The 21,818-nt window shown below is 35.6% G+C and overlaps 2 protein-coding genes across 3 annotated transcripts in view; one reads left to right on the forward strand and one right to left on the reverse strand.

Annotated features, from left to right (window-relative positions):
* LOC120337252 (uncharacterized) overlaps window positions 1-3,061 on the forward strand; it is a 37,847-nt gene extending 34,786 nt beyond the window's left edge. The window contains exon 11 of the mRNA XM_039404981.2: window positions 72-3,061. Within this exon, the coding sequence (XP_039260915.2) occupies window positions 72-1,029 (958 nt within the window). The 3' untranslated portion in view covers window positions 1,030-3,061. The remainder of the gene's footprint in view (window positions 1-71) is intronic.
* Window positions 2,865-21,556, reverse strand: LOC120338437 (uncharacterized). Of its 2 annotated transcripts, XM_039406447.2 has the most exons (16): window positions 21,421-21,556; window positions 19,028-19,218; window positions 13,219-13,483; window positions 12,887-13,057; window positions 12,318-12,487; window positions 12,024-12,133; window positions 11,601-11,737; window positions 10,973-11,223; window positions 10,108-10,672; window positions 8,897-9,105; window positions 8,106-8,323; window positions 7,711-7,861; window positions 7,141-7,225; window positions 6,809-7,046; window positions 4,441-5,460; window positions 2,865-4,046 (listed from the first exon to the last, which is right to left on the reverse strand). In XM_039406447.2, the coding sequence occupies exons 1-16, from the start codon at window positions 21,493-21,495 to the stop codon at window positions 3,526-3,528; spliced, it is 4,377 nt and encodes a 1,458-aa protein (XP_039262381.2). In that variant the 5' UTR covers window positions 21,496-21,556; the 3' UTR covers window positions 2,865-3,525. The 2 variants fall into 2 exon arrangements, with proteins under 2 accessions (XP_039262381.2, XP_077973524.1); XM_078117398.1 differs by lacking the exons at window positions 19,028-19,218; window positions 21,421-21,556 and adding an exon at window positions 13,912-14,126 and having other exon boundaries at window positions 2,871-4,046.
* Between the last annotated feature and the right edge of the window lie 262 nt (window positions 21,557-21,818).

Raw genomic sequence — 21,818 nt, forward strand, 5'->3', positions numbered from 1 at the left:
TTGACTTTTTATTTACAATATATTTTGTTCTGGATTTTATTTGTATTTTTATTTGAGTTTCCTTTTTTAAGATGTCAAAATACCAATGCTGATTTCATACGAAAACGTCGATCGAGAACTTCCGACGACGTTTTCCTTGAGCAAACTGCCTTGGACATTCTTCCTGAAGAAGGTACAGACTTACAACCTAAATCAATATATACTGACCCTAATATGAAACATAGAGTCAAGTCCGCTCCGGAATTCATCCAATTGACGACGAATGATATGCCGGAAATCAATAATAACATTTTGAATGATGTTCATGAAACTGAAAAGGAGAGCGATTTTGCATGCTGCTGCCCAACTACTAATTCAAACAATTGTGACGTCACCAGTGATTGCTTGGCTGCACAAATGGCATCGTGTAGAATCGGAAGGCAGCATAGCGCAGGGTCATCCTTTGGGGACTACAGTGTTTCTTCTTCTAGTAGCTCATCAGGAATGTCAAGCACAGGAATAAAAATGACTCTTTATTCTGGTATGGTGTCAACAAACAGGAGGAGGAAGATAGGTATTTTATCTCCCCCTCCTCCTGACTCTGGGGCGCCACCTTCTTGGTCACTTTATAATGATTCCGCTTCGCAACACAATCATAACCGGGGAGCACGACGTCGTACTTCTCAAGAAAATCCCCACACTATTGGCCCCGTCATGGAAGATCTTTGTCCCAGTGAATACCATTCCACTCAAAGAAGCAATAGAGATTCGGGTTATAATGAAGATATTCTCTTTTCCGCTGATCATTCGTGTGACAGTCAATCATCTCACGATACGACAGACTCAGGTTTGAGGTCTCGATCTGCTTCGTCACTCAAATCTGTTTCATTTACTAACCCTCTTTGTGCCACTCTCGATCCTACTCACATGTCAACTGAATCCAGTTCCGTCCAATCTAACTCTGAATTTATACACGATGTAACTCCAAAATGCAAACTCAAAGAAAGTAAGGAAAATCCGATAACAAAGATTGGAAAATCCATTAACTAATTCCCTGTGCTTTTACTAACTAAAGTCAGCCTAGAAACTCCAGATTAAGAGGCGCAACTAAATTGAAATAATTCAAGGGGTAATTGAACTTATGTAAATTTAGCATGCTTATGTTGTACATTAAATTAATTGCAATAAAAATTACAACATTATATAAAAACTATGTAACATAGGCTATTGTGATGTTGACATTCCTAAAGTCATCTATCTATGCTCATGATGCATAATTATTTTTTTTAAATTTCTTTTCGCTGCGCATTTTTTGTTTTACATTCTATATTGTTCCAACCAGTGTATTATTTTTTTCTTTTATATCATTCTATCATGGCCGATGATAAGCTTAACTGCTGTGCAGTTTTCAACTCAACTCGAGTTTAAAAAACTTTAAATTTGCTGATAAAACTGTATTTTCCATATATTTTATTCCTCCAAAAATGCATGTTATCAAAATAATAATCCATATAATGATTTATTTCCTTCAACTCAAAATTTTGACAAAACTTGCTGGAAAGGGATGGTGGAAAACAATGGTGTACCATTTCTTTTTAACGCAAAACCAACTTTTTGCTGAAGTAGACTATAAGTATTATATTATGTCGTATTTGAATTTACCAGCTCTATTGAGATTTTTCATTATTTTTAATTTCCCAACTAGTTAGAGATATACCGTAGTTTATTCTTCAGCCTTTTGGAGGGTAAAATTATTGCGTGTTCAAGTATTTTTTTCAATGTTTTTTTTGTCCGATTATCAACATTATTCAGATTATTTGCTATCTCAGGATTAATTTGTATATTTTGATTCTAATTTTTGTGAAAAAATTCCAATAGTATATATTACGTTGTTAATTTTACTAATGTCTTCAATTTTTTTATTGATTCCACTAATCTTAATCAGTACTGTAATTATGAGTATGTCTTCAGAATATGCTCTCTTGGCTTCGTGATTGAGTCGAATTTTTTTCCAATCAAGTATTTGATCTATTCGTAACAGTAGAGTATTTTAGTTTTGAATATGCATGATGATAAATTTTTATTTTCATTGTGAAACTAACATTGAATGTGTTTGAAAAACGTTAAGAGCCAAATAACACTGTGGAGTGTGGTGTAACCATTGTTTCGATCTAAAAAACGCCAAGTTTTAAACATGGATAGTCGAGTCGCGAAGTACTTTCGTTGACCGTACTATACAATTTAAGAGTCCTGCACTGAGAAAGACTTTGATTTGCATTGTACGCATACGGATCCACTAGCGCTAAGGCATGAAGGACAGCGGGTTAGTCTCAAGTAACAGTCACTTTCATTGAATTTGTCTTTAAATGGTTTATTCAAGCTCTAATAAATACTGTGTTTCATTGGCTTTCAACGGTATTATTTTGAAAATTGCGTTTTATGGGTATTTCTCCAAATTTTTAATCATTTTTTCCCGATTTGAGTTCAAATATTTTGCTTTTGTTAATTGTGTTTATTGGGTCTTTAATGTAAAATTTAATGGATGAAGTCTACTGATATTCTTATGACGATATACTGATTTTTCAGTTTAAGAAAGTTTTCTTATGATGCATTTCGTCACGATTACGACTCTTTATTCTGTGTGTATTTCTGGAACCATATCTTTAATTTGCTCCGAATTCTTGGTCTGCTACACAATTATATTTTGAAGAGTGAGTTTGTTTTACATTTTTCCAGTATTTTTGCAACATGACAATGAAAGTGTGAAATAAAAATCTGAAAAAAAGGTTCTTGGTTTCATCGTGATTATAACTTAGATAAATATGATACTTGTGTATGAAAGGGTCAAATTTTATATCTTGATTAAATGTGTTTTCATGTCAATGCTCAGTATGAGGCCTTAGACAGGCAACCGTATGATGTATGGGTTGAAAATTGTTAGTTGCTAGTTTCCTTATTTTTTGAGTGCTTACAAGATCTTTGAAGAAGATTGGATCAGATAGTTGAACTAGATCGGTAGTAGAATAATTTCGAATTCGCAAAATCTTTTGTGACTGAATCAAAAATAAAGAAATTAATTTTAGTGAGCAGTGTGGTCTGTTGCGACAAAAGACGACGCTATAACAACGAATTCAAGTACATTTTTTATAATCTTTGTTTTGAAAAATGTGACGTTGGATGATTTCTAATTTCCAATCAACTCCTTTCAGACAACTTTTAAAAGCAAAAATGAATATAAAAAAAATTTCGTACAAAAAATCTTGTATTTAATAAAAATATATAAATAATAAAATTACACACACATCGTGTCCTCCATTAAAATCGTAGCAACCGCGGATATGAGCATGGGCGGAGGTCAAATGTCAACAAAATTCAACTGAGAAACAAAACTATAAAATTGCGCCGTTACATGCACTAATAATTCATATTAGTCTGTCGAAATTAATTGTATTTTATTAGAAACGTGAAGTTTGACACGCCTCAGTTATCCCAAAGCAATTTGTACTAAAGTGAATGAATTGTTTGATTCTTTTGAAATAACGTGCATCACGAGACGTTGTCTGTTTTAACAGGCATATTTACAGTTACCCTTGTAACCCCTTTAACGTCAACGTCATCTGCTTCATCCTCAGTGACGTCACTTGTTTCACCATCTCTGTCGCCAAGTTCTGCTAAACGATCTAGCAAGGTTTCAGATGCACTTCTTTCGATCGGCGCTGGCTGAATGGACTGCACACTAAAGTTGCTCTCTGAAGCACTAACCGCGTCACTTGTGCGCGAAATTGCCCTGGCCAAGGAACGGTCACTTGTGGGCGAACGCGATTCACCACGGGCCGAATCGTTGTTTTCGGAGGACGTAACTTCTTTCACTGGAATTTTGACGGCGTCAGTATCCGTTTTAGGTTCTTCAGAAGAAATGCTTACGGGTGTTTTTGGATGAGAATCGGTGTGCTCAATAGACTGTCCGTTACAAGGCGGTTTCGCAAGGTCTTCTGTTAGAGAATTTCTTTTAGAATGATCTTCAGCGCTCTGATCTGTTGTTGGGCTAGCTCGACTTTCGATCTCACCTGTAAGTTTGATTTTTCATTAATTTTGATAACAAAAAATTTAAATCGTTTTATTTGATAACCAAAAAATAATATTAAATGAAAACACGCACGTGTATATAGATAGTGTGGGTGACATGCAACCTGAAACAATCCTAGTTTATACCAAAAAAGAGAACAGAAAGGTGGGGGTGATAGATGAGAGAGAATTGAAAAAAAACGAAAGCGGCATCTCCCCAAAGTTAAAAATTGAAACTGTTCACTACTGCAGTGCAGCGACTTCACGAAACGACCCACAACAGTTTTGCATTAGGTTACATTATTCCGATATTTTAGAGTGTATTCAATCTAAATTCTAAAGCAATGCGTATCCCTCCTCTATGAATAATATTGAACTTGTATTTAATGTACATACCAAATTTCACTGTTCTTCCGCTCCACTGCGTTCCGGAATCTTGTACGATAACTGAAGGATTGGAAGACGATGGGCGCTTTGTGAGGGCAATTTTATCACTTTGATCTGGCAACATGTACTTCGACGCGGTCAAAGAAGCTTTCGCAGCGGACGCCTCTGATGCAGTTGGAATGCTGATGACAGACTCTTCTTTCACAGTGGTTCGTGACTTAGCTGAAGATAGATGCGATCTCCCTGGACTACTAATATGGTCTTCCGTTTTTGTTATCTCATTAGCACTCTTCAGTAAACCTAAATCTCTGTAAATGTTGTGAATATTTTTATCAATGTTGAGACGTACTTGATCACCTTTCACACCTAATCCAAAGGGTCCTATTTTTTGTGGAACATGAGAATGATGTTGTAATATCTTCGCATCCTGTGGTACCATCGTCAGACCAGATCGTCGACCTGCTTGAGGAGTGAACGGTGTTATATTCGGTGCTTGACTATGTTGTTGTGAACGATACCCAGATAGATTCTTCTTCACCGAACGCGGTAGGGAAAATCCGGATGATTTGCCAGATGTACCACCCAAGCTACGACCAAGTATCATACTTTTGGCATCGCCTCTTTCCTCGTATTCGGTGGCGTTGTGCGCCGCTAATTCTCGCATGTAACTGTCATACATTTTGTTACCTGTCACACCTGGAACATCTCCTTGACCCCCAGAACGATTTGATATATGTAAAGATTGTGTGATTTGAATAAAGTCGGCTGTTTTCATAGCGTGACCTGTTAAAATGTTCTGTCCTATCTGTACTGTAGATATGTCGGTGGTTCCATTTATTATTCCAGTTTGCATGTTTGGATATGCCTTCATAGGCTTTGCATTACTTTGGGTGTTCATCCCGTTGTGCGAGGGTAAGAAATGACTTGCAGATCCCCGGAGTGAGCCAGATTTCAACCGACTTTGAGATAAAGGTACAGACGAAAAGCCTCCTCTCGTTCGACTCATAAATGCCGTTCTTGGCGTAATCACTGTAAAATAGAAATATTTGTTGACGAAATACCAACTTTAAAAATCGAGAGACTTTAATTAGCTGTTATATATCGTCACGCTAATAACCGAATTGCGTAAGGTCATTTTTGGCGGTTTTGAGTTTTTCATAAAATAGGTATTTATGTAATGCTGCGCACCTGTCTGTTAACTCAGATTTTATTTCAAGAATTCCGAAACCCATAAAAATAGAGATTTTGTACGATATGTAAATTTGTTCAATTGTTTCGACATAATGAATTGTCATTGGTAACGCAGAACTATTGTGACGTCACAAAGGCAAAATAACCTCTGCGAAGGATTTTTTGAGTTTTTGCATCTCAGATTCTAGCTTAGCGCTTATAAATTTCAATTTATACTACAGTATAGGAAGGCGCACACTTGTGATATTCACTGTCTGAGTCCAGTTCACCTTGGTTGGCTTTTATATAAGGGTACATTGCTGTTTTATTCTTCATATTTAACTTTAGTCTTATTTAAGGTGGATGTGCAGAGCGTGGTATATTGATGAAATATATATTTTTAAACATAAAAAATAATGTAATTGAAACAGATTAGCTATTTTGGGGATTAGACATCGTATATACTAAGAATCACATTCATTTTGAATTGTTAGGTTTTCAGGACTGGTACATATAGTCAAGTTGCAAAATTGCGTATGTCCCCAAGCCATAGACACATTTCTGCCTAAGTCACAGTGTGCCATTATGACGTCACATGACGGCGTCATACAAATTAACTTAAATCCGGCTACGATCAAAAAATTAAACTATGGCAAATTATTGACTCTCAATGGCATAGCAATATCATTAGGAAGTTTTTCACGTTTTTCTCAAAACTGCTAAAAATGACTCACGCAATTCGGCTATTAGCGTGACGATATATATTTCATTATGCGCTCCAGAAGTGTGTGTACCAATATGGAGGTAACTAATTTTGTTTGCCTACTTTACATCAAGTTGTGTAAAGGGACTGAAACTTATGGGGGTATATTCACTTGCCTAACACAGACAGTCCCAAAACCCCAAATAGAACTAAAATAGGGGAAATCGGATTAAAATATGGCCTAACCCTAACCTGGTTCACACACTACGGGAGTACCCGTATATCTATAGCATACATATTGTGGTTTATAGGCCTACACATTATTTCGAATCCTGTAAATGTAAGGTGAAAAAATATTAAACTTCCATATAATATGCACACGAATTTTTTTAATAGGTATGTGGAGATGCATTAATAATATGCATTTGGAGATTCAGCCACTAAGTGTATGGCAATACCCGTTTGAATCAGGTACAATTTCGCAATGTTCTCACTGTACTGTACCGTTTTGCTGTTCTTGTCCGGAGAGAGAGACTCGTTTTGTACTCAAAGGAATGTCATCTTGTGCTGAATCCCCTCCATTTGGCATTTCCTCTTCCATGTCAGGCAGGCGTTTTGCTCCGTGCTGCGCGGCCCTTGCAGAGTTCCTAGGAGTGAGTACAACTGAATGATGAAGCATTGGAGTCTTCGGCGTGTTTTGTGGTGTAGTGAAATTAGATGAGGATTTTACGTCTGTGCGTCTCTGAAATACAAATGTTTTATGTAAAAAGCATGTAATAACTAATAATATATAATATAATCGTTGACAGAAAAGATATTGGAAATATGATACCTACCTGGGATGAAAATGTTGGTGTTCCACTGGTTGTGTAATCAGAGTTAATTCCAGACAGGTTTATTGTACCCACTGGGGCGGTAATTCTAGAGAGTAAAAAATATTTTTTGTGATTAGGGTTTTCTTCAATAAGTCCTGCATTAAATTACCTTTCTTTGTAATTACCATTTTTGAAATTAATTTAAAATAGATCAAAGTTACATAATCATTCAATGGGGGAAAGAGCCCACAAGGCGTGTTTTCGTCTGTTTATCTAATTGGGTCCTGCATTGGGTACTCCCGTAGTGTGTGTACCAGGTTAGAGTTAGGCCATAATTTTATTCCGATTTTTCTTATTTTAGTTCTTTACTTCTATTATGAGTTTGGGGACTGTCTGTGTTAGCCAAGTGAATATACCCCTAGCTAGCCCATAAGTTTCAGTCCCTTTACATAGCTTGATCTAAAGTAGGCGAACAAAATTAGTTATCTCCATATTGGTACACATACTTCTAGAACGCCCTGCATTGGAGTAGTTTAACAATCCAATTCCCAATGTTCATCAACGTAAATTTCAACAAATATAAAATCTTACCTATTGTCTAACTTTTCTTTTGGACCGAGGTGAAATTTATCATCTTGTTCCATATGAACATTATTGGAATCAACCAAATCTTTTGTGTTCTCTGTTCTATGAGTTGTGGATTTAGATGGCAAACTTTCGTTTTCATTATGATCTTCGTGCACTGTCAAATGTCAAGGGTCAATGTCAAATATTCATTGTTTGAATACTTAAGCAGAGCTAAGGATAAAAACATCAAGCTATTCAGTTCCCTCTCAATCAGAATTGGTCTATTCATTCCTTTGCACAATGGTTATACAACGGATTGAATAAAAATTTGTCATTTCACAAATAGGTGGCTTCCTACACCCCTAGAATGATAATTCCATCAATTTTTTACCTAATTTTTTATTAATTCGGATACAAACCGATTGTGACGTGTTCCTTCTTCACTGAGTGTGAACGAGTTGACACTTGTGCCATTTTGGCGGGAAGCGAGTCTGGTGTGACACGTAGCAAGTCCGCGAGATCGATGCTTTGTCGAACGATTTCTGTCCCGTTGACGATGGAGTGTGGGGCGCTGTGTCCGCGAGTGCTTGATGCAGATGCTGACGACACGGTGCTTGCTGATTTTGTTCGGACGGATCTGCCAGGGGGTATTGAATGATATTAGCATTAATTAGAAAAAGTGAGCAATGCTCAAATATATTGATACGAAAGCCAAAACGAAGAAGGAAAATGTAATTTTTCACAGTAGACTACCGGTGCCGCAGTCTTCACGACTTCGCATGACCACCACATAGCAGCGAAGGTGGAACCGCCACAAGGTGCGCAATTTCTAATTTTGATGACGTCATAGCACACGAAAAACGAACCCCATAGAGCCCACAGAAATTTTTGAAATAAACAAAAGTAATAGCCTTCTAGCGACAAATACAATCTTTAACCACTGATAATTCCAAAGCAATAGACACTATAATTAATTAAAGAAGAAGGCGATTTTCCACAACAACAATAGTAACTATAAGAACATAAAACCATCATCAACAACAACATAATAAAAAGACGATCCATAACTACATTTTGTGTCCAATAATGACATGCTGCCTTGCTTATACAAGATGTGCTACGTAACTCGTTTGCCAAGCACTTAGCTATACAATAGCAAACATGTGTTTAAATCTGGAAATTTAAATTATAAGACATGCAACAAAGTTACCTGTTTGATCGAGGCGTTGAGACTGGTGCACGGTAGCCTTTGGATGGCTTAATTCCAAACGATATGCCTCCATTATGTGAAGTTGCGGACGTTGACCTGTTCTTGGACGATGAAACAGCTGACCTCAAAGGTGACGATGTCGTCGCGGTTGGTAGTACATCGTATCGAATGACCTTGTGAAACACTACCGGAAGTGAAGTGTTTTCATTCTGTTGAGCAATGTAAGAATAACTGAATTCTTGTTCTATTGATAGCATTGTCCAAGTACCGAAAATGTCACGGGTAAACTATGGTACGTGGTAGTAATCGGCAGATTTCCAAAGGTAAAATTCTGGCTGAAATATGCTACACGGTACAAATACGGAAATTGGACAATTTGCAGCTTTTGTTCAAATTTATCAAAAACCTCTCAAGCCAATCCTCATTTCAGTCTGATCAAAGATATTAGAAGAAATGATAAAATTTTCCGATATATATGATAAGCTTTGTAATGTAAAACTTTTGCTGCCTACTGAGAAAAATAGAAAATGGTCCAAAGAATTGTGCAAGAACTTGAATTGGAAAACTTGTTTTCCTTGTATGAATAAGTGTTTTATTGCTTTATTGAATCGATACTTCGCTCCTTCCATGTTAAATTTGCTTTGCGAGCAGTACCCACTAATGACCTGCTATATAGAATAAATAAGACACCAAGTCCAAAGTGCACATTTTGTAATATACACGTTGAAACTGTATTACATTTACTATATCTGTGAATTTGTGCAGCAATCTTGGGGGATATAGTTCATGCTTGGCTAACGGCTGAGTATGGATTAAACCTCAATTTGACACATAGAGAAACTTTATTGGGAGTTGGGCAAATCTAAGGTATAAATTGTGTTGCCAGATATTTAAAACAAAATGTAAACTACGTAATGAAATGCCCCAATTTTGTCAATTTTTATATATGACAAAATATATTATTAACTGCGAAAAAGTTATTGCGACTAGAAATGGTGTAAACTGTCAATTCATAAGAAGAAATGGAAAATTATCATAAGCTCGCTCTTTTAAGTGCAATGATATTTATGTATTATTGTGTCTTTATAAATGTGATATTTTTATTTAAAAAAAAACAACTTCTGTTTATTATTATTAATGGTTGCACGTCCACAACTTTCTATTTTATAATATTTATAACCCTATGATCGTCTACATCGCTAACATATTACCTGTTCAGCTGTCACACCAGAGCTTGCTTTGACTTGTAGAATCTTGGAATTTGATTTGTTGAGTTCATCGGCCCAACAAAGTGGAAGAATTACTTCTTGGTAATCCTCTTTCGTTTTACCACTTTGAAGAGATTCTCTGCCTGATGGAAGTTGCTCTGACTTTCTCTGTCGTCTCATACGTTTGAGAATCGCCATTTTTTGTTGCTTTGATTTAGTTATCCAAAAATTAGGAGTTCCATTTTCTAAAATACGCCAAACGTCGTCTTGTTCGGCATTGTCAATTCTAGGTGATTCAAAATGTTCCCCATTTTGCTCCATGACTTCATCAAGTTCATAAGTTTCCAGAGTTTCAAATGATGTCGCCGACTCGTTGGAGCCATCTAATATTGGATTAGATAAATCATGTTTTGAAAGTTTAGTCAGAAGTGCCAAGTTGTCTTTTGTAAGCATAGGTTTGGCTTCATCTCTGGCTTCTTCCCTTTCATTTTCATCTTCTGAAATTGACGATATTTCTGACATTTTTTCTGATTCATCAAAACTCGCATCAGACTTCTCTACTTCTTCCCTGTACATGAAAAAATTGTCGCTACCACTTACTAGATTGTGAACATCTACAAAAAACAAGAAAACAAACGGGAGAGTGGCTGAAAATATGGCATTAGGTATCGAATGCCCCGGAACCTATATAATAACAAACTAAGCCTACTTTTCCCAATTGGTGAGAAATTTTTCTCCAGTGAGGCTTACTTAGGGGGTGATTTCGCTTTGTATTTGCTGTAGTATTACTTATATGCTATATTTATTGTACTTACTATAATACATGGATAGACTTTTTATATTAAATATTATAAACACTAAAAGTTACTTTTCGTCTTCCGAAATTTCGTTTACTCCATTTTCAACAACTTCATCTGAATCTTCTTTTTTCGTCTCATCTTTTTCAGATTCACTTAATTCTTCATCTTCTGATTCTTCTTTCTCGTTTTCTGGTGTCACGTAATGCTTCTTTATTTTTGCAGCGAGTTTGGCCGGGATTATGGATGTAATGTCTATGTCGCTGTCGTCACTGACTGATTCTTTGTCCGATTCACGTTCTGATCCATCGGAGCTTTCGAACTTGAATAAAATCGGAATATGGCAACATAACCTATCCTATTCCTTACAACCCTCACAGCCTTTTTTAAATCAAGACTCATATTTTAATGCATGCCTGCAAGAAGATTGGGACGCTAAAAAGCTGATATTGTAAAATACGATCATTTAATGATTGAAAATTTTATATTAGAGAACTGTTACTGAATTTATTTGAAATTATCAAACAGATTTCAGCACGTTAAGCTTTTTATTTCCTGCTAGTTCGAAACGGCTGAATATTTATACATTTTCCCTATCAATTCGTCAATTATAAAAGCATAAGTGCGAAAACAGATTTCTTTGTTCCCATATGCAAACTCTTATCTGATTCTCTGCCGAATGATGAATGATGAATTTACCTTTAAACTATGTGACAGTACTGTTCCATTCCGAGCAATTCTAACACCCGGACTTGCATTAAGATGTTGCGATACTTTTCCACTTAAAGAACTCTCTACGTTGTAATATTTTCCATGATGTCCGTTTGACAATGATTCTAAATTTGGACATCAGTAAAAAACGCATAAAATGAAAATAAAATGTAGGCTATATGCTTGGAATATTTTTAGATATTATTTAGTACTCAGCAGCTTTGAATTGATTTTAATAAAAAACACTTCACTATATAAACGAACAATTTATTTAGTCCGTGGTTTGATATTCATATCTAAAAAGAGTATCTCAGACTATTGCATGATCATAAAAATGGATGTTTGAGATTTGAATTACTTTGCGACACACACGGCTCCATCTGTGATAAAGGAATTAGATTAAAAACACACCTTTGAAAGGAGTTAGGACGGGAGGTTTTCTCGCCGGGCCACTTGGATCATACCGTAGCCATTGTATCGTAGGTGCAAATTGTGCAGGAGCTCCGAGTAAACGTTCATGCCTGCAAAATACAAAAATTAGCTCGTAGTCTCGGTAAAATTCCGTATTTCCTCTACAGTCAAATTAGTATTTCAGAATGCGATAAGCTTCGGGAATTTGTGATTTGGAGCATCTACCATACATCGCAAGTATTCACGTCCGAATTCTTATTCGAATATTTATCAAGTAAAACAATGAACTCTAACCTTGGAGGGGAGGTTTGTTCTGGTTTTGGTACAGCTTCTGCAGTGTCTTCCCATTTGGGAACTTTTGTGCCATTTGCACCCGATGTTTCTCGTAATCCATCGTCTTGATTGTTATCAAAATAGGAGGTTGGAGTTGAATTTGAAATAACCCAAAGGTCGGTACCAGAAACCTTCAAAAGAGAAATGATCCTCAACACTGACACAAGTAAATAGATAGGCTATCTTAAAGACCTTATGTGTATCGATAAGCTTACACAATTGCTGTTTTGAGCTTAAAATGAAGCAGAAATGTTGAAAAGTCTCAACAAGCTGCTTATTGCAAACCTCATATAAAGTAATGTACTTTACCAGCATTACTTTTGAATGTTTCCCGATATGTACTTAGAGCACGTGAATTAATAATAACGCACCAATATTTGAAACGTGACGTCTCAGAGTAAAATTGCAAATTGTCTGACGAACTTATTCATAGAGCAACTTTGACACAGTAGTGATTTATCACTTGAAGATATTTTGAGCACAATGTCTAATAGAATTTATTCCATATATATATATATTATATACTATACCTTTACTGTCATAAAAGGTCCAGGACTCTTCTCCCAAAGTTTTGTACCGTTTCTTTGTCTCCTATATGACGTTCTCGCCCGTTTTGGAGATGACAACCATCTTGTACTTCTTGTTCCCGCGCTTTTCAGTATACCTGGAGCATATCGTCCACCAGGCGGTGCGCTTTGTGACTGAAAAAAAGAATATTTCGAGGAATACCGTTAACACATTACTAATGTAGCCGAAATGTTTAACGCCGAATTGCAAAACGCCGCAAGCTGTAATGTGAAATTGTTGGGATTGAGAAGTAACATAATGTTGCTACATGCGCAAACCACATTTAGTTCCATACCTTGAAATTATTTCTTTGAAAAACCAAAGGCTTGCTAACAATTTCATCCATTATTTCATCTCTGACGTCTGCCGGGCCAACGTTTACTGCAGGGGACGTGAAAGATAATCGTTTTATAGAAGCGCGAGACGCAGACGTTAACAAGGAGTGGTGAATTCGCTTGTCGTCATCCCTAGTTCCGAACGAACCCGTCGCCCACGATGATGACGTCATCGGTCGTCCTGTAGATGCCACTGGTTGATCTTTGAATGGAGACGGAGCAGACCTGACATTAACATAAATTCCAAACTTGATCGTGGATATAGGGAAGTTCCTGATGTTAAAATAAACGATTTATAAACGGGGCATAACCACCTATGATATATATTATTCCAGTTATTGGAAGTGAAGCAATGACAGAATGGTTAAAAACAATCGAACATATTTTTAATGCGAAACAAATAAAAAGCTGTAAACTCGTGACAATCCATGATATGTTTCAAAAAGTACGGATAAGGCGATTGAATAAAAAAAGCAGGGCAATTTCAGACACATTCGGTTAGATTTGGTCAACTATCCAGACCGCCAGTAGAATTATAGATCATAAAGAAACAAACAAACAATGGTTTGATAATTCCATCGTTGTCCGTAAGTGGTGTCAAATTCCATTTCTCCCAGAGTTAACGTGAGTAAAGAAAGGCATAACTTGATTACCACTCGCAAAATAGATATCGTCCGATTCTTTGTCATATTTTGAAGACAAAGAGTGACATTATATATCTTGGCAATGTTAGGAAATATTGCTTGAATATTTGAGAACAATAGAATTCAACATTTAATAAATTGGTGAATGTATCAGCATAAACATAAGGTTCACTCAACAAATGATACGATACGATCTTAAGAAACATGTAACCTTTAGGTCAGATCGAATGTATCGCCAGCGCCTAAATATTGAAGGGGAATTCAACATAGTGTTTCGACTAATAAAGATTGTGTTGTCAAATGTTAGTTAAAATACAAATATATATATACAAAAAATGTGCAGAAGACGGGTGGATTTTTGTTTTTCCGCCATGTTTCTGTTTTTATATATGAAAACAATATGATCTTTATCCTTTTCATTAAACATATAGAGAAGCAACCGTCCAAAATGATTATGAAATGTAGTGCCGTTATTGAGGGTCGATATTATACTTGCCTTTCGGAATTTCGCTAAAATTTACTCGGTTTACCAATTTATTAAACGCCTTTTCCATTTTATAAAACATGAAAATATCTCACAGCTGTTGTGGTCTTTACTTTCACTCTAGTCTCTGAACTAATGAAAATATTTAAAGACCTAATTGCAGATTTATTACTGTTTTACTAACACACCTTATGAAATATAAAACTTCGCGATTTTGACTTAATAAAGACCTAATTGCAGATTTATTACTTTTTTACTAACACACCTTATGAAATATAAAACTTCGCGATTTTGACTTAATAAAGACCTGCCTACAGTTCTCTATCCAGTCACCAATCGCCAACCTTTCCGAATTTTCTTTTCTCGTCACAAGCCCCGATAACTATTACGAGTCGATTGTGAATAACATATTTGAGTAAATCTGACGAAAACACGGTTAATATGGCATTTCCTGTTACTGTTGCACGGTCGATTTGATGTCAAATATAAATAGTTGTTGTTGAAACTGAAATCTCCGTGTGACAGTAGTGGGTTATTTTATTAAATTTTGTTGAAGAATAATGATCGAAAAAATAACAAGGGCACAAATTCAGCACATAAGATAGACTGATGAAATGTAACCGCAGGTTTAAATATTACGAGTTTGGGTAATTATATAAAATAATACAGCTGGTCATGCATCAACTAAGAAGATATAAACACATAAGTAATAAGAATTAAACGGAAAATTAAAACAAAAAGTGGAAAAGAGCGAAATTATGAATGAAATTTAGCCCTTTTGATTGAAAGCACAAGAAAGTTAAGCTGTTAAAAGTACAAAGTCATAAGTTTTATATAAATGTTATTGAGATTGTTTGAAACTGCCGGGCTGAGCACATGGATCACACTTTTAAGTGATCTTTACAGTTGAAAATGTGAAGTACTAAATATCACATTCGTCTTTTGTATTGTGTTATATATACGAAATAGTCATTAAGTGCATCTTTGAGATTTAGATCGCAGAATGGCACATCGACTGTTGTGTATAAGAACGACGTTGCAAGCACATTTACCTCAGCCTAAATTCTTCAGCGAGATGCGGTTGTTGCCAAACGTGATTACTTTGACGTGGCACAGATCAAATTATTCCGTCACCCGGGAATATAGTACACTACACCTGTGTTATATACTACGTCTTTGTAGAAATTCAATTCACGGGGCTTATTTGTTATGTTTTCTTCGATACACATTGGCATAAGCAAGCCTAATAAACAAGCATAAGGAAAATGGATATTCCCAGAAGTAAATAACTATCCTTACAATCAATGGGATTAACCTGTACGTGTTTGTTTTGGGATAAACTCAAATTCGATTGTGTTTCACTCGCCGTCGTAACTCGAATACGTGTGATCTAAGGAAACATAGTGATTCATTCCAGCCGTAAAAAGCTCGTCTCTGTAATTCGATTATAGGGCAAAATGCCAGACCCCAATAATGAAAATTCGAATGCCGCCGTGGTGGAATGCGCAACCGTAACTATAGAAACTGGAGCAGGTCCTGACGCACGAAAATCCAAAAAGTTTTTCTGATTTTTGCTATTGACGTAAAATTGCCACACTACTGAGGTAAACGCAATTGCCGACATCAAAACATAGTTTCCAGCGTGGATGTTGTGATTCGCAAAATTGCGCACCTTCTGAAAGAGACTTAACAAGTGTTACTAATTTAATGATCTTACACTACATGATTATCTATACCAGAATGGTTAAATATTCTGAAACTCCATATATATACTTGTTAATATTACAATTGATAGTGGATGTAACTCGTATGCCACTTATGGCGTACAACACTTCAAAATTTGTACATTGTCAAGAATTGTCCGTGAAAACTGCCGCTTTCAATTAAATAATAATATAAAGATGTGAAAAAGTCCAGTTCCCGAATCGGAACATTATATTTCATCAGATTTTTTAAAATCAAATCGAAAAACATCATGATCAATGTTTATATCATGGAACTATTCGTTTTATCAAAATTATGATTTTGAAACAATATAATGCTATGAAAATTCATCATTTACTGGCGTAATGCACCAACATAATTCTAGATTATTTCAATACATCTTGACATTTCAGCTTGTAAATTAGCTCGGGGATAATCTTCGCTTACTATTGCCTGATGCGTGACCTTGCTTTGCAAACTATTTGGAAAATAACCAAATGAAATCCCAGCGTCAAAACAACTTGCCTAAATATGTTTAGCTTGGCATTAGTTAAGGCAAGAAGACTTCTATTATACAACAGTATTGTAAAATAAACAAAGAATTACTATTTTTACTCCTATTTTTTTCTTTTGCTTCTATAATAATGAAATGTTTCAATCTATAATAAAACCGTCTGAAAAATGAAATGTCTTATAGTCAAAACACGGCATAATCAAAAGGTGTTTCCATCTAAAAAAGAATACGACTTTACGGGGTGATTCTGGAACATAGGACATAGAAATAGTAGTCTAACGAATTCTAGTAAAATTTTCTGACGGTTTTGCTACGAAATGACCGAGACACGAGTAGAAATTTTTAAACTCAGTGGGACTTGATCACAGTTTTATAAAATTCAGACACTCACCACATTTCATAGTTCGAAATATGCTTCAAATCATTCAATTTTTATTTAGGTTTACTTTCTAACCGTACTTCATAATTATTCAACGATTATTTAATGCTGATAGTAGTTGACACATTAAAGTTTCAGCCAGTCGTACGAACTACCTACTTCTGATGGCTCGGATATCGCAAATTGATGCTTTCATGGCGGCTTTTCTACACTCAGCAAAGCCACAAGTGTCCGGCAAACATTTTTGGCACGGGCCACTCGTATTGATGTACCCAAATTAACATTTTTAAAGATCACTTTCGCTAAAAAACTCGATCTGTCTTTGCAAATCACTTATAAGTAGTTTGCAGTAGATAAAGTTTGTTTATACTTATCTGCTTTTACAACTTGTTGTGATGTAGTTTAACGATGCTAATTTTCAAAAACTACAAGAGTTTGTGAAAACTTCAAAATGCAATAGGAACCCGGATTCGAAAGTGTAATACTAACAATATCACAATTGCTCGTCCATCAATTGCTCATCTACTTGAGGCCAGCACTCCACCAGTAATTTACATTGTTTAGGTTAACGACCCTTGGCGGTCCGAGTCTTACAACTTGACCCAATGCCAACGGTAATAGGTGTCGGAGACAACATTATCACAACAACACGGAGCCAATAAATTTTCTTCGTCCAACAATGGATAAGCTCGATGAAAATAATTTTATGGTGGGCCAATTTCGGATCTCAACGAAAGCAAATATCGGTTATATATTGGCATTTAAATGGTAAGCATACCCAATAAATCAAAAAAGGAAAATTTTTGATTGTATTAGCAAAGTTTAATTTTTGAATTTAGTACGGTTGAGATCAAGGTGACGCTTAAACCCTAATTTTTAAGTGTTCAATCATGACGTTTTAATAACGTTTTATGGGCCTTGTTGGGGGGTGCCGAGGCTTGCCCCGTTTTCATGCCCACTATATTAGTTTCGGTCGTCCTTAAAATACAGCGGCCAGATACAAAAAGATGAGACGTCATCGCTATTTATTGATAACAGTGTGTTAGGAGTCGTTTGAATATATACCACTTCTAAGTATGACATCAACTTCATTTCTAGTTGTGTTAATGAAATTGCTGGCCAACGCGAAGTTTTATCGCTTTTACACATATTTTATAGATCATTCAATTCGTCTTATCGCTTCCACTCTTATTTAGATTGTATATGACTGGGTGAAAGGACGAATAAAATAAATAAAAAAAGTCTTGATACTGCTTCAAAAAGTTAAATACATTATTATGCAAAATCATCCAATTGTATTTATGCGCCATATCGACATATGGAACTTCAATTCTAATTTGCAATGCTAATAAGTTAAGGAGCTAAATAGTCAGAATGAATGTATTTAAAAACGCACTTGCTTGAAAATGGCTTATGGCGCGTTTTCTTGACTACAGCAATAATATCCGAGTATATCCTGTTTCAATATCACTTTAACACTGGCTAGTTACTTCGAAATTTTTTCAAATTTAATGTGTTTGCTATCAGTATACGCCAAGCTTCTACGACTTGTATTGTGTTTGCTTTGAGTATCAGTTTCACCAATCTTTATCCAGTGTTTGTATAGTAGTTTCCAAGCTAATTCCGTCTATACAAACAATTGCGATCCGACAGTCAATTCGATTTTGGGTTTGTAAAAATTTTGTCAGCGCTAAGTGAATGAATGAATTTTCCCAGGACGAAAACTGATTCGCCTGTTTTTTTTTGAATGGTCCTTTAGCGCGAAATCATTTTTTCGCAAATTCTCAATTTCATCACAATCACAACTTTATATATAAATATATATACCTATAGGCCAGATGTTATGTAGCTGAATATTCCAACTCGTGGCATCAATATCGGGTACAATTTACCCAAAGCGGAAATCTCTACATCTTACACTGTAAGACTATCTCGAGACAGAGAGCCCCTACGCTAAAGTAACTGATGTTTGAAAAAGCATTAATTGGAACAAACACAGCGCCATAACCAATATTTATTAATTTAATATCTGAAAAGTTCTTACTTGGCCCGTTCCGCAGATTGTATCATTCGTTCCCTGTCTTCTTCCACGATTTCTTCAGGTGATTTGCCGTTGCTTGGATTGATCTTTTTCACTCCCGCTAGGCTGACATCATTTTTAATCGAGGGGTAATATGATATTTCAAGGAGCGGATCAACCACACTGTATTTACCGTCTATATCACCCAGTGCTCGCTGTAAAAGTATAAAAACACTGTGAGGATAGATTGGTAAAAATAATGTGATTTCGATTGATTGAGTTATACAGTAAATGGTTCAATGAGTCTTTTTATATATCCTTGCCCTACCGCCCACAGCAAACAGTACGACCACCGTTTTTACCTTACATTTGTATCATTTTACATCTGTGTAGCAGCAAGTTTTAAAGTTTGAAATGTTACGCAAGAGTCAATGTTCAAACAATCAACATAATTCTATCGAAGGATCATGATCGCTCGAGTAACTCAGTGGTTAAGGAGAGTATAGCAACAACAGCAACAAAATTGTTTCGCATGAATTGAAATGAAACATCTGAAATAATTTATCCCCACTATACAAAAAACATTATCTTGACAACTAATATTGCACGAAAGAAGTCATAACGATCAAATTAATATGGTTTTAAACTATACAAGCTCGTGTGGTAGCATTGAAATCTAAGTCGCAGAGGCAGGCTTGCTCTTGACTTGAAATGGAAATTTTACGGTAACTTTGACACTATTGGATTTATTGGGATTAGTGCGACACACAGCTGCTAGGACCTTCAGAACGGCTTCAATAAAGAATTGGTACGTTATATTAATGAAATACCCCCTTGAAGAGAATCACAAAACAAACCAAATTTTCGAAGCATGAATATAAATCATATACTGTAGTTAGTATTCACATTATTCAATCTTGTATTTGGCCCCAAATTGCCCAAATGTTTGATGTTCCACATCAAGATGCCGAAATTTCACGCTGTGTTATGAGAAATTGATTAGTTCTACCAGAAACATTTGAGTACGCGGCAGCAAAAATGCGTGGAAATTTGGCAACAGAAGTGTCTGAGATGTTGTATTTATGTGCAGAGTACTGACTATAGGTAGCTTATTACTTGGACTAAATTCTGAAACAATTATTGGCATAGCATTCCGCTTTGAATATATAATGTCTTCGATTTTTCATTTAGTTGTGTAAAACGAAGTGCAATCTTCAAATCAAATGCAAGTTTTCCAAAAGACTAAAAAATTTCAGTGGCTGAATCGATTTTTTACACATGACTTGTCTATATCCCAGTATCGATGTAAAATTAAAAATTTACGATTTTTCATCTATCAGTTCCTCGCAATTACTGAGAAAATTGCCGAATCGCTGGTGATTCAAGCAGACGAAATAACGATTATACTATAAAAGTAATTTTGAGGTTTCAGCGAACGAAATGTACAGATCAACCATGAGTCGGTATTCGCTATACTTGAAAACCTTGTCATACTTTGATATATTCTATGTTAATTTTGTATGATATTTTGCCCTTTTACCTCAAACACTGATAAACTAACTAAAACCCATTGTAACTTTTGTTCTAAAGTCTCCCAACTTATTAAATAATTCAAATCCTAAAAGAATTTGGCCTCGTTTTTACAGTAAAATCAGACTATATAAATTGTATCATCTGAATTCCCAAAACTAAATTCATTCCATTTTACTACACAACTATAGTATCATTCGAGCTTTAGACTCGACGCATGCATCATCGGAAACGCACTGTTAGAAATCCGGCACAATTGCCTGCAATGAGATGTCTCGCGCGACCAGTTCGACGCTTTTTATCGTAACCGTGCGCAACCTTTCATAAACGGTATTTACTTTGTAGTTAAGTCCGAATGTATCTCAAACATAGGTGAGTACACTTTTCCTTTCTTATAAAGATTATTAAACATCAAATGAAATGAAAAGTGTCATTTGGAATTTACGATTTGTTGACAGTCTTGTGGTTAACGGTTAGTTAATTATCCTTTCCGTAACGCTCACAACAATAACGCATCATATTTATAAGCAGTTCAGAGAAATCGCCTTTATTTAATATTTTGCTACGTTGAGTACTTTACAGATTAACTTTATTGAAGCAAAAAGTGCAAATTGATCGAGGAAATTTGAGTTGTATTGTACGTTAAACACCCGAAAATTTTAATAGTTGAATTCAAATTGATTCCATAAGCGGACACATATATCATTCGCATTTCATTTGAATTCAACGGAAATGCACTGCTCATTTTTATTTCTCCGCGGCCACAAAATCCGAACCTAAAAACATTAATCGTATGCACTCTTTAATGTATTTATTGCTACACCTGCGATCTGTTTGCTACAGGTAATAAACTTGGGCCTGAAGACGTGTGTATTACGGAATCATACCTGCTTTGCATGATGAGGAACAATTTTCGTGTATGCGTCAAGGTAGTCCATTGCAGCCAATATTCGATCTGCCATATCAGGTCCTTATCACCAGTTATACAATTCCATAACTTGTATTGGTAACAATTTTTAATTAATCTGTACATAGTGAAAAATGAGTTTTAAAAATAAGCATCATCATAAATTACGAATAACTTGTCGTGACGATATCATATTAAATCGTTTGCACGTGGGTATATTCTAATTTTCTGTAATAACCACTTGGAAAATATAAGTGTTGTAAAGTATATCTTGCATAGATCTATTAATGTTAGATATAGAAAAATTAGGTACAGTATAGAGTGATTATCGCTGCATACTCGGTGACCAGTTCCAGTCCTTGCAACGACAAAGGATTA

Source organism: Styela clava, chromosome 10, assembly GCF_964204865.1.
Source record: "Styela clava chromosome 10, kaStyClav1.hap1.2, whole genome shotgun sequence".
Taxonomy (NCBI): domain Eukaryota; kingdom Metazoa; phylum Chordata; class Ascidiacea; order Stolidobranchia; family Styelidae; genus Styela; species Styela clava.

Bases quoted from the DNA above. Each gene is read 5' to 3' on its own strand.
- LOC120338437 (XM_039406447.2), bottom strand. From the start codon at position 21,495: ATGGCAGATCGAATATTGGCTGCAATGGACTACCTTGACGCATACACG. The intron at 12,488-12,886 runs GTATAGTATATA...TCTCTTTTGAAG, and splicing joins GACCTTTTATGACAGTAAAG to GTTTCTGGTACCGACCTTTG. The intron at 5,461-6,808 runs GTACAGTACAGT...TCTATTTTACAG, and splicing joins CGGACAAGAACAGCAAAACG to TGATTACGCCAAGAACGGCA.